This window comes from Puntigrus tetrazona, chromosome 17, assembly GCF_018831695.1.
Source record: "Puntigrus tetrazona isolate hp1 chromosome 17, ASM1883169v1, whole genome shotgun sequence".
Classification (NCBI taxonomy): Eukaryota; Metazoa; Chordata; class Actinopteri; order Cypriniformes; family Cyprinidae; genus Puntigrus; species Puntigrus tetrazona.
In genome coordinates this window covers 5,090,797-5,108,067 of record NC_056715.1, presented here as the reverse complement: position 1 = coordinate 5,108,067, position 17,271 = coordinate 5,090,797, and the positions used below count along the sequence as shown (strand labels likewise).

Here is a 17,271-nt window from a genome sequence, read left to right as displayed (position 1 = left end):
TAATTTACTAGATAAAGCCTTTAAGGGAAACAAAATTTAAGTCAGTTACTCAAACAGATATTTTTCAAGGAATGTTTTGGTTTCAGCTGAATGATTTACTGGGTTTAACGGAATATATTTCCAGCCACCACCTGTTCCTGACAGCCTTCCCGTTCTCGTAAACGCCGGATATTCTTTCAATCAAGAGGTGCGAACAGAAGCGGACCGCGACTTGCATCTCTTTTTAACATCTTCGGGTGTCCTGCCACAAAACCCTAACGCAAATTAAAACCAAATCTGTTAGGCCTCGTGAAAGATTAGTCATCTTGCACCTCAGAAACCGTCTCTGCTAAATATAGTTTAGTCTAAGCTCAGCTTCTCAGATGGATTGGCTGTCAAGTTTGGGCATGAATCTGGATTATTTAACGAGTCTGTAAATTAAATTTAATAGCAACCCAACCAAGTCATCAAAGAGCTTCTGGAAGCTGGCCTCACAAGATTTACATCTTTATGGTCTATTAAATTTACTCACATAAATTCGGCATCTGCGAGTCCAGCTTTTATCAGATGAGCAGGATATATTCTCATGATTTATGACTATTTCAACCTGATTCTTAATAAAATGATGAAGAAAAAATGAGTCTAGACATCTGTGCGGCATCTTAATTCAAGGTCAAAAAAAAAAGAAGTGCGTGTGAAGGATGGAGAAAGAATTTTTCGAACACATCTTGTCCGATTTGCTGCGTCTTTAATCAGCCAAATGGCACAATAAAACAAACTTGGCATTAAACATAGTAGGAAAATAAGGCACATGTAACAAGCTGCCAATCAACATTCTTAATGGTTCCTCTCAAAATATATGTTAAATACATTCAATATTAATTCAGACCCAAAGTTCCTTTTCGGTTGTTAGGCTTTCACAGCATCAGGAAGAAATGAAATGCATGAAGACATAAAAGCAAACCCATGAAATGTATTAACCTTTATTTTAATTATTATTATCCTCTTTAAATGAAAAATTGTGGGAAAAAATGCTGTTATATTAAAAATGTGTTCTAAAACAACATATAAGTCAATGTTAATAATAACATTATTATTATCATTATTATTATTATTGTAATAAAGCGATCATATAGTTTTGTACCTCAAGAACGGTTTCAAGAATGAACGTTAAACTGAATATAAACAGATTAAATGATTTTGAGCATTGAGTTTGAGGATAGCTCTTAGTGATAAGCCGATAATCTTGTCTATTACCAGTAATGTAAGAAACCAGAGTGTTGATTAACTTGTGTTAAATTTGCTATACGCATATGTAAATATGATCATATATCAGACCGTAAAACAATCAGCTGTAAATATAATGTTATGTGAGTTCCAGGCTGAATTACATGTGTTTTGAGCTCAGGTTGGTCATCAAGCATCAAAGAAATTTGGAGCATGTTCAGTACATGTTCATGTTCAGTTCAGTTTGAACTCTACTCAAAGTGCAAATACTTGGCTCTAGAAGCTAACCTTTATAAGACTTAGATAAAAAAGCATAATTTTGCCTTATCCATGCGCTGTATCAGTGACTAAGTGCATCTCCAAAAGCTGCTAAGATTCTTACCAGAGTCAAAGAGAGGACAAATGAAAATAAGATATAAGATTATGTTGATAATAGCATAAGAACTGTTAGGGTGGATTACTGTGACAGTATAGACAAGTGCGTAAATGAATGAGAGAAATGAACTCACATTTACAATGCAAGAAGTTGCTTGATTAAACAGTTTGATTTGTGATTTGTATGTAATACAGTCAGATCCTTACTGCTTAATATCATACGATTCTCAGAGAGGGTTCTTAGAGCGATAGTTAAGCCATAAACTTTAATTGTGTCAGAATTTACTTACTCAGGTCATTCCAAATCGTTGGACTTTTTTTGCTTCTATGGATATTTTGGAGAATATAGAAATATCTTTGTTAGGCTAAGTACTGTAAATCATGACAGAATTTTAGTTTTTCTGTGAGCTATCCCTGTAAGAACTAATTTTCTTCAGCAATTTTCCTTTTTCCCCCTCATCAGATTTATACATGCAGGAGAAAAAGTGCATTAAATATGAATAAAATGTTTGGCATCCCTCGGGTTGGATTCTGAGCTGATTTACTGAATATATTGATATTAGGCCTAAGATCGTTTTTCCGAGAGAGCGGTCAGATCACATCCAAACCAAATAGTCCACTGTCGAAGTATGAACATAAATGGCTTATCTTTGAACTGCAGACACATACATTTAAAGGCTTGCATCAACATTTCGTTTGAATTTATACTGGCCGATTTGGCAAACGTCCGCTCTTCTTAGGCGTCACGTTTTGACCTTATCTGAATAAATGGGCCCCCCACCCCCCTTGGTCCCGAGTCCTTGTTATGCCCTATAAATGAGAACACTTCTTCGCACGCTGCTTAGAATTCTGTTCAGTACCTGTTTACCAGACGCATTCCTTAGAAGGCACACCATGGGACCCTTTCCTGGAGTGGGGCTTGTGTTTGTTGCTGTTGTGTGGCTCTCTTTTCCGATGCCTCCATCTTTAACGTTGGCAACCTCCCTGCTCCATCGTGCAGCACGGTGCTTTCCAAGACTGAGACAGTCTGTGAATAACGTCTCAGCGGTCCAAATGGACTAGTTCCGCTCGGATAAGCGATGCCCGGCCACAACAAGGGGTTCTGTTTCATGGTGCTTCCCAGGGACATGTTCTCCCTGAGCCTTTGCTATTTAGTTATTGGCAGCCTTGAAGACGCAGAAGTTCAGCCAGAGACCTCTGCGTCACACGGTTTGATTGTGTTGCACATGTTCAGACCCATCACTATGCATTTCTGCAGACACATTTTTAATGGGGGGGGGAGCACATGTACTCCTCGACCTCTTACGGCTGGTGCATTTCTTTTTTTTTTTTTGTTTAAATTTGTCGTCATGCAACGGTTTCTCCTTTTGGAGTTTTCCGCTGAACGTTTTCCCTCCCTTTTTCAATCCAATCACCCCTCATTGAAATTTCCCAGAATCAAACACACAAAAAAAATGGAGGGGTAGGAGGTGGAGTCATAGTCAGCAGCAGTTCAACTTTATTTTGTCTCGCCTTTTTCTCATTAAAAGGAAGAGGGTGGTTGTAGTACATGAGAACAGTTCTGTGAAACAAAACTCAAAGCCTTCAGAGTGATTCAGATTCAGAGTGATTGTTTCAGCATGTTAGCAGTCATGCTCATTTGGATCAGGACAGAGAGGTGTGGTCTCTCATCCAACCACAGACAGGACAGAGGACCATTTCGTCTGTGATTTTCATGTGCACACCAACACCGTTTTGACCCAATTGAGCGACTACCGATCTTTCGGCGACATTCGAAAACTTTTCTCTAACATTCAGGAGTAAAAGTACTTTTCATCAGCTTTCCTGTACACTGCAGTGAAGTCCGGTGGCTGAAGCCATTGATTTGTCTATTATTAAGTACAATACGGGCTGGAAGAGTTAGTAGTTTTCCTAATGGGATTACCGATGCGAATGAACTGAACAGCGTATCAGGGGTGTAAAAGCTGATGCCACATAGAATAAGAACGATTGTCAGTTGAAGAGAGGAAGGGAAAGCATTACAAGCGCATAAACAGGCCACATATTAAAAATAAACATTGAATGTCAATAAAAATAAATTATTCTCTTTTCATATAAAAGCTGGGTACTTGTGCTTTCTCTTCTGCTCAGCAATTTGGTTTTCTTTTGTAAGCAATATGTTAAGTCGCACAAAAATATTGCACACTTTAACTCTACATTAATCGCAAAGGAACAAGTTATTAATAGTGCATCTACAAATCGTTTTGCTGGCAACAATGTAATCTCAAAATTGAAGTGCAAACCACACGGTCAGTATTTAGAGTCTATATTCATTTCATTCTTTTTGAAAAGTGGTTAGAAATGTAGGACACCTGCTGATCGTTTTAGACAATTCAAGACAATGACTTGGAGCCCAGCCCAAGTGTTTCCACCGGAGCCACCGTTTAACAGTTCGAAAAGCACCTTACCCTCGATTTCTCTCCATTATACAAAAATAAAATCTTCTAGCATTCACAGAAAAGGCTATTTGACCTCTTCTTCCAAAAAATTATCGCTTCCCGTAGCACTTCTCGAGCCAGTGCCGCACATCTTTAAGGTTGTAGAAAAATGGACCCTTACCCCCAAGGTAAGCGATTTTATTCTTCTGCACGATGCAAACCCGCTCGTAGGCCACACCGTAGGCTACGTTGGCGTTGTTGTCCATGCAATCTGCCACCAATTGGCACTGAGGCGGCAAAGAGAAATGCTCCAGAAGTGTCCGAGCGGCAAACATCCTCTCCTCCAGATTACGGTGTTTCCTCACTTCAAATGAAAAGTTTTCCATGGGAGGAGCCGCCCAGCCGTCTGAGGGGTGAGCCTCATCGATGTAGACAAGCAGGAAGTCTGCCACATCTGAAAATTCCTCAACCATCCGCCGGAAAACCGGCAGCTGGCTTATAAAGGGGGGTCAAGTGGCCGAGCCGAAGTTGACCACTAACGGGCGGTCAGGAGACTCAAAGTCCAGCAGATGGCACTCGTTGTGGGTCTTACCGCTGATGCTCCAGCATCTGTTGATGCCAGGAACCTTCACCACCTTGGAGTTTGGAGCAGCTTGACCCAGCTTCACCTGAACAAACAATTCCACATTCACAAGTTAATATTTCTGAGGACATGGGCAATGAGCAATAATGCCTAGTGGCCAGCTGAAAATCAGTCTCATGACTAAACTGAAAATGACTTCACATTGGATTAGTGGGTTTATTGGCCTCTGTTGTTATGGAGACTCGAGTGATGTCAACAGGCTTGAGATCTCACATTCACAGTTGTATACATAGAACCCCCCCCTACGCGCAAATTCTTTGGGGCTTTGTCACTGCTCTAAACTGATGTTTTGGGCTTGCACCTTTTAACACCATTTGTAAGAACTTTTAAGCATCTTGTAGAAAAAGTACACCACATGATCTCGCTGATCTCTATAGTGAGATGTCTATGAAAATGCCATTTCTGCGACTCTGTAAATGCATATTTATTTTTGGCACTGTGTTAACACCTGGAAACACACATGAATCTCAACCGCTCGCTGTGCCAAAAAAAAAGTCTGAGTCATTGCCGTTATTTTTACGCTAAATGATTTCCTCAGCAAGACTTTGTAACCAAACAATGATGTAGTTAATGGTTGAGGACAATGAATGCACATTAAGCTAGTGTATCTTACCCCACAGAGTGATTTGATTGATTTTTAGTTAAAAAGTAACCGGAATGTGAATCCAGACATTTAATGAATTAAGAGCATTGACCTGAGAGGTCACTGACTGTCTGGAGGGCAAAGTTCACACACCTTTTTAAGGTTCAGAACTCACTAAATGTCACGTTTTGAAGACTGAGCAAAAATATATATATATATATATATATATATATATATATATATATATATATATATATATATATATATATATATATATATATATATACACACACATACACACACACACACATTATAGAACACATGCAATTTCATTAATAATAATTTTGCAATTTATCATGCTACAATTACTGCATGCAAACTAATTCACTGCAAAGTATTCATAACATAAAATATACATTGCCTTAATTGTGCAGCATTTTTTAAAATGCGATTTAAAGCCAATTTGACGTCACTACGTGTGTTCGCTGATATAATGCAGCACTTATACTGTAGCGTGGACACTAAAGTTTAGCCAAACATTGCATTATGTCTACTTAACATTAAAACAACATAGACCAGCAATCCCCTCAGCCATCTGAACTTGTTTGAGTCATACTCCAACAGCGAGCAGACCGAGTTCTGTGCTGTCAGCTTACCTGTTTGTAGGCATCCAGCAGAAAGCTGTTCCATATGGAGCGCACGCCGGCTGTGGTTAACATGCGCTGCCACTCACCCGTGGAGCCCGAGCAGCTCAGGAGTGACACCACACGCTTTACCAGCACTATCGAATCATACAGCACGAAAAACAGGCAGTTGGAGAAGAAACCAGGCAAGATCTGCAAAGTTACCAGGAGGTCCACACTAAGCATGCCCATTTCGCGCTGATTTATAACAGGTGGTTGACGCGCACTTTTGCTTATTTAAGTTCACCTTTCCGACTCATCCTGGTCAGATATCATCTCCTCTGCCTTCCCCCTCCTAGGAAACTTTCATTCACCTAAAGAAAGCAGAGCCGACTCAAGGATGTGGGCGTTTGCACGCGGTGAGCCCGAATCTGCGTCTCTCCAAGCATCAGGCGGCTTTACGCACAGAGGAGAGCTAGTGCCAAACGTCCCCCTCCTTTCCGCTTTACAATTAACTAAAGGCTACCCGTTGGGCAGGTTCCTGAGTCGCTCTGCGTCTTTTTATACCGTAAATCATTCCGGGCTCTGAAATAAAGCCCGCGGGGCTGGTGGGAGCGTGACGTCATACAGCGAGGGCTTTCTCTCTGGACGGGACATGCAATAAAAGATGAAAACAAATTCAACGCTTTTTAAAGTCGGTTGCTGATTACAAAAGGAGATCACGTATCCCTGCAAGTAGAGACACGTTTGCTTTTAATCAATCGTTTGCTTATGCGTGTTTTGTAATGATAGCGAGGTCTAGATGTTATTGAACAGTGTCAAGTTGATATTTAAAACAGACAGACAAACGGATAGATAGATAGATAGATAGATAGATAGATAGATAGATAGATAGATAGATAGATAGATAGATAGATAGAAAACAGACAGACACATTAGATAGATACACAGATAGATAGACAAACATGATTATAGATAGGCAAAATAGATAGACATACGATTATAGATATGACAGACAGTTATGATTATAGATAGATAGATAACAGACACACGATAGATAGATAGATAGACAAACAGACCGACAGAATAGATAGACATATGATTATATATATGACAGACAAACATGATTATAGATATGACAGACACTTATGATTATAGATAGATAGATAGATAGATAGATAGATAGATAGATAGATAGATAGATAGATAGATAGATAACAGACAGACACACATTCAGCACTTTTTAAAGTTGGTTGCTGATTACAAAAGGAGATCACATATCCCTGCAAGTAGAGACACGTTTGCATTTAATCAATCATTTGAATATGCGTGTTTTGTAATGATAGCGAGGTCTAGATGTTATTGAACAGTGTCAAGTTGATACTAAAACAGACAGACAAACGGATAGATAGACGATAGATAGATAGATAGATAGATAGATAGATAGATAGATAGATAGATAGATAGATAGATAGATAGAGAAACATGATTATAGATAGATATATAGATAGATTGACAGACAGACAGAATAGATAGACATACGATTGCATATATGACAGACAGACAAACGTGATTATAGATATAACAGACAGTTATGATGATAGATAGATAGATAGATAGATAGATAGATAGATAGATAGATAGAAAACAGACAGACACATTAGATAGACAGATAGATAGATAGATAGATAGATAGATAGATAGATAGATAGATAGATATACAATTATATATATGACAGACAGACAAACATGATTATAGACAGATAGATAGATTGATAGATTGACAGACAGAGAGAATAGATAGACATACGATTATATACATGACAGACAGACAGACAGACAAACATATGATTATAGATACATACATACATACTGTACATATAGACATATAGACTAATACATCGACAAATGTGAAAGAAGTTTGCCATAAGTTTGAACATATCCAATTAAAGGCCAAACTTGTTAGGACAAGGTTGGATGTATTTGTTTATTAAGATTAGATCATTGAAGAAGCTTGAGATAAGTGGATGCTTATCATTGTTGCGGTTGGAGGAGCATAATTCTGAGCTCTGACGCACGACACTTAATGCAATACTTTCTTACCCATTGAAAGTGAGTTGAGGGCTGTGGCCTCTCCCCCAAATATTTCTTCATTGTGATTGACAGCATGAAGCCATCCTTAACAGTGTTTGCTCTTGTTTATCACTAAGGTTCCCGATTCCTTGCCAAACTGGTTGGACCGTTCAAGTCAGACAAATTCTTTACGTCTAATGACCAAGTTCATCTGGAGGCAGCGATCAAAGCACTTGAATCACAGGGCGATGACCCCCAGCAGGAATCCAGATATGCGGCGAAGCGACTACGGCAGCACTGTCTCGTATCCCATTGACCCAGAAACTTCATCCAAGCCAATTAAGGTCAGCAACACAAGGATTCCTTTGTCCAGTGGTCATTTGCATCTCAAACACACATATCAATCTCTACTTGTGTACACAGTGTTTACATGAGAGGCTGCATATAGTCCTTTTCACCTTAGATCTTTGTCCAAAAGAAATCATGGAGGATAGCAGGGGATGGGGAAATTATGAAAATATGTTTATCTTATACATCAGCGATTCCCAGATGAATAGTGCTGTAACAATAGCAGGATTGATGAATATTGCTTTTCCCTTTCATGACCAGCTCTTGTCGGGTTCCTCAGACGTGCATTCAACTTAAAGACCTGCGACGGGTCGGCAGGTTCGTCTTCTTATAGACCAAGCTTGCTCGTGTTTGGGTGTCGGGTCTGTAGTGTTTGCTAATATAGCTCAACATCTTTCTAACTAACTCCAGGACAGAGCCAGCAAAGAGTCGCAATTATGCTTTTCAGCTAGATCTAATTCATGTGGTATGATGGATTGTTGTTTTTGGAAATGAAGTCCTCAAAGAACTTCAGGCAACAGGACATTACAAAAATATGCAGAGCCATAAAGTCTATAATATGCTATGCAGTTTATGTTTACAGTGACATAAATATGTATATTGGCAAAAGTTGCCAAGAGATCCTTGCCAGAGCAGAATAATAATTCACTTTTTGAAGATTATTTTGAGACGGCACTTTATAACTTTATACTTTAAATCAATTATTTCCTGCTTTCCTTCGCGGTTGCGGAGAGTTTATAATTGTTACGACGTATCAGATTTTTCCGAATGGAAAATTTCACTTTACACACCATAAACATTTTAGGATCCCTATAGCAATGCACAATATTCTCACAATATCCTCAAAGCGGCATCGCTGAACTCGTAACCCATCACATCCAACATCTGCAACAAGAAACGCTCTAAATGAAAGGAAAAACTGCATGCATTTATGAATATGCTACATCTGAAATTCTCCTGATAACACAGGTGCCAGATAAAACTTGATCCAAATGAGTTAATAATCGCTAGATAAGGCTAATTTAACATTAGATGAGTGATGAGATATGTAATGCTAAACCTGGCCATTACTTCACTGAAGGTGGGGCCGCATACTTTCCCATTGCCAAAAACTCCAGAATATTCAGAAACAGACCTCGGTTTATCAGCCATCGCATAAAGCAAACCCCAGGAATGTCAGAATTGTAATTAGCATTCAAAACTAGTGTAACATGCTGAATTAATAGGAGAGTACGGCTGGAAACGTTATACAAACTATTAAAGACTCTTTTACTTAGTGGCAGCAGTAAAACGAACACATGCTATGATCTCAGCAGCACACCAGTTGGCTACATCCTCATCCGTTTTAGTCATTCAGTGAGTCAAGGTGGATTGTATGTTTGTGTAATTGTTGTAGCTTGGAATTGTATACTGCCTCCACTGATTCATATGTTCCCCACAAATATTTACTCCCATCTGTGCACTGTGTACAAGCAGGAATTAAGCCAACAGACAATGAGCTTTAGAATGCAAACTTGGCCTGCCACGTCTTTATGCGCAACAATGTATAACAGGATTGTAGCCAAAAATTCAATTACTACCTCTGCAAACGGAGAGACGGTGACCCGTTCTAAATGCACTCTCTGTGCACCACGTCAACCTGTCTTTCCTGGACTTATAGGAGGTTTAAGCTGTCTCATAAAGTGCATCTAGACTATGTGCTACTTGGCTGAGAGTGCTGTGAATGTAAGGATAGTTTACTGTGGGCATTTCTGCAAACTTTCCAATCATTTTGAAATTGTTTTGTTGCTTTCTCGCCCCGGGCAGCCACTCAAATCAACTTAATCAACGCTTCAGTCTGGTGACACACATACAATAGCGTCCAAACGTCTGGCAACACTAATGAAAATGTCTCTGTTTTGCACTTTTCCAGTTTTTTCTTTGCAAATTCTACCAGCATCATTTTGAAAAGAAAAACAATAGGTAAAAGAAAAGTTAACATGCATTTCAGACAGTCTAATTGTGTAAGTAATGTCAAATAATAAATAGTGCTGTCAAATGATTAAGTTTTTGTTTACATAATATATGTGTGTGTGCTGTCTATATTTATTATGTATAGATAAAGACACATACAGCATGTATTTTTTAATTATAATTACGTGTATTTGCATGTATATATTTCTATTCATATAAATTTGTTCACATATAAATATATTTATTATTTTAATGTAACTTTTTTAAAAAATATATACATGCATGCGTGTGTCTATATATGTACATAATAAATACACAAAGTACACACACATAAATAAAAACTTATTTTGGATGCAATTAATCAATTGACAGCACTAATAATAGGTAAATAAATAAAACAGCCCCACTCCTATATATATATATATATATATATATATATATATATATATATATATATATATATATATATATATATATATATATATAAAGTGTTGTTTGTTTTTGTGAAATGTTAAAGTTATGCATATTATCTGTTCTAAATATTAAAATTACTTATTTTTCTTTGCATTTGAACATGTTTAATATATATTTATATATATTTCTCTGATATTTTCTTTGATGCAAATGCTGAATTTCCATTACTCCAGTCTTTCGTGCCTCGTGACCATTTAGAAATCATTCTAATATGCTAAATTGCTGCTGAAGAAACATTTCTTTGTTTCGAAGTTAATATTTTTATAGAAACTGTGAAAAGCTACAATTTAAAAGTCTGGGGTAGATACAATTCAAATATAGATTTTGTTTTTCAAGGACGGATTACACTGATCAGACATTACAGTAAAGGCTTTTATTATGTTACATAAAAATCTATTAGAATTCAAATGTGTTAAAGGTACTTTCTGTTTATCGCAGATTCATGAATTTGCGTGTTTGAACTTCTGTTCACCCTTTTCATCCTGATATACAGAACAGGATTAACGGTCTCTCTCACGCGCCACAAAATTTGAGAGCAAGCTCATACTTATATAACAGCGCAAACAGTGGGGTCTGCAGACTAGGCTTATGTTTTGACTGAAAATGTAATGCAGAACTGTCAAGTGGGTCAGCAGCGGGTTTTGCTGGCAGGAATCAGATGCATGTGCAGGGATTACATCTAAAGGCTTATGGGTTCTCTGCATGCCTGCCCAGCTGTGACAGAAGCAGCATTGCTTCAGACTGCCACTTCATCAAATCATCATGTGCGTGACTGAAAAATGATAGTAATTTACATTTGAGAATCATATTTTAGGATTAAGAAAAAAAAAAAATTGAACAAGCAAATGATGAGTGGTGCAGGTTACAAATTACATAGCTTGTTGTATTACTTGCATTTCTGAATATTTAGAATTCAATGCTAAAATATATTAAATTGATCTAAGCGTCTCAGAAAACCTGTGAAAACCATATACAACAAACTGATAAAATAAGCACCACAAAGAGAGCCTCTCTGTGAGACAAATAAATATCCAGCAAAATACTTTGAAATAGCCTGGAGATCTTGGAAGCACTGCAAGTCATTTTTCTCATGCAGAATTATTTACCTCCAAAAATCAACAACACAAGGCATCGATTAGCTGATTCTTAAACAACAGTTCGCACACAAAGCAGTATTCACCGGTTACATACAAACCCTGAGAAAACAATACTGATAAAAATAATACTTTTCCTAACATCACCACCTCTGAATAATGACATTAAAGCCCATAAATATTAGTACAATGATCAGCTTTGGTGGTAATCAGCGATTACATCTCAACACTGAAATTGTGTGCCAAAAAGTTCAATGCCCCCAGAAGCATTATTAGGAATTTGTCTGCTAAGCTCAAGAAAAGAAAAAAAAATCTAGATGTTTTACAGCCTACTTGAGGAAATAGGCAACACATTCACGCTTTTCCTCAAGTTGTGAACTGTGGACAGTCAAGGACTTTGGCCTTCCACAAGCCCAGTGTGGCTCCATTCTTGCGAATGAGAGACCTCCTGCAAATTTCCTCGAAATGCTGGCGTGGAGTTTCTCTACGCTCATGTGTATTTTGTTTTGTTTGTCTTGTCCGTGCCAATTGTATTATTTGCTAGACAGTCTGTGTAAACGCTGCGGTCTGTACACGAAGTTAGCAGGATCTCCAATTTGGGCTGTGAAACCTGGTTTCTGGATGTATGTTTAGAAAGAAATTCAATTACGATTAGGGTTTTTTTGCTCTTTGCATTAAAACTCCACATTTGATCTTTCATCCTCAAAGGGAATAACTTTGAAACAAGAAAGATGCTTGAAAAAGAAAAAAGCTTTTAAACCGGGATAAAGAATTAAGCTCTGATTCCAGTCGTGCAAAAGTTATAAACACATTCGGAGTTTCTGGCAAACCTGAGTCATGGTGTGTAAAACTAGATTGTTTCTGCATGGCTCACACTATTATCAAGGGAAAATGCACTGGAAGGGTGTTTTGGGATCTTCTTAGAAACAGTCCATAACTCAAAAAATATTTTTAATGATTGTAAAATTTACCTGGGAGAGTGAGCAGTTTACTGTGAGAACCTTCGATTCTACTCCAGGGAGTTTTGCAACAACCAGCACCTGTCCGCAGGATAGTTGACAAAGCCAATATGCTTAATGTTCATTACTTCAAAAGGTCAGTGACGTACAGAAACCTGAAATAAACGCATTTTCTGGCATCCTGGCTGATTTTATCAATGGTTTTACGTACCCCTTGCACATTAGCTGTATTAGTACTTAAGCTAATTGTGTCATTATTCAAAAGTCTGAAACAACAGGAGGGAGGATAATTGGATTAATACTGGAAATCTCCATAATCTCCGTAGCTCTGACGTAAATTAATCAGCAAAATTGACTTTTTTCTGCAAACAACTTTAAAGAGATTAGCTTACTGCAGTCATTTTACCGGGGTTTGTGTATGTTTATTTACTCTCATTGAACCATTGTTGAAATTTTAAAAAACTATTTCACCATTTCAAATAATAAATTTGTCCTAATTTACTCACCCTCATGTTGTTCAAAAAAGGTTATGACTTTGTTCTGTGGGGAAAAAAGCATGCAGTTATGACTGGAGATTGAAACTGAAGCTTTAAAAAGGGAAAATCTTTCAGTCCCTAGATTTTAAAAACATTACTAAAAATCACAGAAAACATTGTTAAATGTGAAATGAAACATAGAATTCACTGAGGTAATACACTGGAAATTTAGACTTGTCTAGCACGTTCCATACAGCTTTATTGGACAAGGAATCTCTCCAGGTGGAATAAAAGACAAAATTGTAATTATGCATGAGCAAGAGAAAGACTTATTAGGATGTAGAGACAATGGAAAGCAAACTAAAGCTGCGGCTGTTTTTCGTCTTGTTGCATTTTTTATGAAATGAGACAGAATCTCTTACTAATGACGCTGAGTCTCTAACTAATGATGTTTAGGAGCTGTCTGATATCCCACTTCTTATCCATGCCTCATTAATGGACCTGGGAGAAATACTGCATGGGACAGATGATTACAATCATCACTTTCCTCTGTCTGTTTCAGACACGTTATATTTTCCTGATTAAAATCCAAGTCACTATCTTAGAAGTGATTTATTGCTGTGACAAGTTTGGCAGGTGCAGGAATGTTTCTGCAGATGTTTTGCTGGTAAGCACACTGAAATGATTCAGAAGATTCATAAATTGAACCATGGGACTGACGAACACAAATTGTTGAGTAATTCAGTACTTCATGAGACTGTAATTTGCATTTAATCAATGTGTAAACTATTCACAAAAACATACTAATTTGTCTTCAGCCGAGTTATAAATATATAGCCTGAATTTTGGAAATTGGGGCGTTTTTTAAAAGACTTTGAAAACCACATGTGCTAATATTTTATTCACAACAAGATTAAAAGAAAAAGATTATGGAATACTTTAAAAACGTCAAATTGAAAAGGTTTTGCAAATCTTATCATTAAAAGATTCAGTGAAACGATGGAGATGGAGATCTCTGAAAAAGGGACAAGGCCGCAGACCTTTGTTGGATGCCCATGGTCTTCAGGCACCTCAAATGACACTGCATCACTCATCTGCATGATTCTGGCATTGACATTACTAATTGGGCCCAGGAATAATTCCAGAAACCGCTGTCTGTTAACACAATCCACCATGCCATCTGCAGATGCCAACTAAAGCTCTATCATGCAAAAAGGAAGCAATAAGGGAACATGGTCCCGAAGCGCTGTCATGTCTCAAAGTGGAAAAGTGTTTTATGGTCCGACGAGTCAATTTGACATTTTTGTTGGAAATCCTTTGGGCTAAAGATGAAGGAGACCTTTTAGCGTGTTATTAGTGTTCAGTTCAAAAGCCAACATCTCTGAATGGTACAGGGGTGCATACGTAGATACGGTATGGGCAGCTTGCCTGTTTTAGAAGGTACTATGAATGCTGAAGGATATGTAAAGGTTTTAAAGCAACATATGCTTCCCTCCAGATGACATGGGAAGGCCTTGTGTATTTCAGGAGGACACTGTAAAACCACATTCTGCATATTATAACAGCAAGGCTTCATAGTAGAAGATTCTGAGTTCTGAATTGACCTGTCTGCAGTACAGATCTTTCACCTGTAGAGAATATTTGGTGCATCATTAAAGATAAAATATGTCAAAGGTGACCACTGGAAACTTATTTCAGGCAAGAACGGGACCAAATTCTCACACCAAAACTCCAGAAACCTTTAACCTCATTGTCCAGCTGGTTTGAAAAGAAGAGGAGATGCATCACCATGGTAAACATGCCACCATTTTGAGACATGTAGCAGGCATCAGCTTAGAAATTAGCTAATTTTGTGCATAAAATTGTGAATAAAATATTGGCTCATTGAGCTTCAGAACCTTGGAATTCATGGAAAACAGCAGCACAGACATTCCGCAAAACCTCTTCTCTTTTTGACATAGAAAAAAAGTCATATAGGTTTGAAAGTGTGACAGAATTGTCATTTTTTGTGAACTAGACTAACTCGTGCTTGAGTTAAAATGTCTGACCACAAGTCATTTTCACTGAAAGGAAACACCAAACACATGCAGAGAAATATAGGCTTTTATATATGTCTGAAATGGAAAGTGGAAAATCCCAGGAACCCTGCCGTTTTTGAGTAAGGTTTGCATAGTCTCATGTATAAACAGTTTGAACTGTTTCCTGTATTTTGGCTGCCTTTGAGGGGGGTGGAATGCACAGAGTTGAGAGACAGCTGGGGGTGGAATAGTGTCTCTATGAGAAAAAAAAATGCATCTGGACGTTCTTTCCACCGAGAATAAACACTGTCTGGTGACCACACAATCATAAACTATGAAACATACAGCCTGTATAGCCCTTGCTATCATAACTGATGTATATGCATGTCATCTTTGTCCATTACAAATCCAGTAACACACAAATACCCTCCAACACAGAGTGCTGCTTAAGAATAATGGCTTTTGGACCACTGCTCTATTGTTAAACATTTTACTAGGTCCAGTACTTGAAAATTTAGCCATATGCAATCCATATGCACCAGTTTCTAATGTGTAATGTGAAAGCAGGTGCAGGATGGTCATTCTGCATTACTGGCTGGTTATGAATCATGATATGTCCATTTATCTTCCACACATTTATTTTCATTCAGTCACATGAAATCAGACCTTTTGTATTGTTCAAATAAACAATATACTACCTCTAAAACAGTGGTTCTCTCCTTGGGACCCACGTTTTCCCATGGTCATCAAGCCGTCATTAAGACTATGATTATTACTGAATAAACCGCCTGTAAGGTAAGGCTATTAATTAAATAGCAGTCCCAGACTAGTTTTTGTTATTAAGCTGGTTTGAGCCAACACAGTAGAAAATGACAATTAAAATAGCATGGCATTTTTTGGTTTGTGGAAACAACAGTTGCCATGGAGAATAGGATACTAACATGAACTGTTAATGAAACATGGAAACTGCTCCAGATGAGAATGAATATCACACCTTCTTGCAAATCCCTCCCAGTTAAGAAGCGGTTTATTGGCAGTTATGTGATTTATTGGTATTTTACTTTTATTTTACGTATTGCATGCTCATGAATTCTGCACTTAATGAAGTAATATACGCGTGCTATCAAAGAGAGATGAGAGACTTTTTATTTCATAACAAGTTACGAAAATAATAATTAAATAATGACACTGACATTAAACCTGTAAACATCTCATCTGACCACAGACACTAAGGGACAGCTTGTTTCCTTAGGAACTCTTTACTTAAAGGAATAGTTCACCCAAAAATGAAAATGATCCCATATTAAACTCACTCCGAAGCCATCCTAGGTGTTTATGACTTTCTTCTTTCAGAGTTTTTAAAAAATCCTCGCTCTTCCACGCTTGTTAATGCAGGTGGATAGTGACCATTATTTTAAAGCTCTCTAAATCAGATATATTGGTTGAATATGGGTTAATTTAAATTTTTGGGTGAACTATTCCTTTAAACTGCATCATTCAGAAGTGTCATTGACTTTCATACACATCTTTTAAAATAAAAGCTGCTCTAAAGGATCATGTGGCACTGAAAATTGGAGTAATAACTGCATAAATTCAGCAATAAATTCCATTTTCAGTTATATTTTGATTAAAATCCGTTCATTTAAATGGTAAAAATATTTTAAATTATTATTATTATTATTGTTATTAATGCACCTTTGATAAGCTTGATTTTTTCAGAAACATTAATAAACTGTTTGGGAAAGTTACTTTTAAAAGCAATTACAATATTGTGTTACTCCCTAAAAAGTAACTAATTATGTTACTTAGTTACTTTTTATGTAAAGTTACGTGTTACATTACTTGTGCGTTACTTTTTAAATATGAGCAGGGCTGCTTGTTTGCTTTTATAATAAGTTCTATTTATAGCAAATGTAAAAAGTTTAATGAATAAACCTTAGGCTGAAGGAAAGTAAAGTCATGATTGAACAGTATACAGAAGAAGAAGGTTCAATACTCTTCAGCAATTAAAAAACAATGAAGCACAACT

General features: G+C 37.3%; 2 protein-coding genes across 3 annotated transcripts in view; one reads left to right on the top strand and one right to left on the bottom strand.

The window, feature by feature from the left end:
• nrxn3a (neurexin 3a) overlaps positions 1 to 17,271 on the top strand; it is a 277,248-nt gene that overhangs the window by 243,050 nt on the left and 16,927 nt on the right. For both annotated transcript variants that reach the window (XR_006253012.1, XM_043262595.1), the window contains exon 23: positions 8,058 to 8,264. Coding sequence is in view for 1 of the 2 variants with exons in the window: in XM_043262595.1 (XP_043118530.1) it covers positions 8,058 to 8,236 (179 nt within the window). In the remaining variant the exon portion in view is untranslated. The remainder of the gene's footprint in view (positions 1 to 8,057; positions 8,265 to 17,271) is intronic.
• Positions 711 to 6,415, bottom strand: dio2 (iodothyronine deiodinase 2). Its single transcript, XM_043262614.1, has 2 exons — positions 5,881 to 6,415; positions 711 to 4,666 (listed from the first exon to the last, which is right to left on the bottom strand). The coding sequence occupies exons 1-2, from the start codon at positions 6,097 to 6,099 to the stop codon at positions 4,109 to 4,111; spliced, it is 777 nt and encodes a 258-aa protein (XP_043118549.1). The 5' UTR covers positions 6,100 to 6,415; the 3' UTR covers positions 711 to 4,108.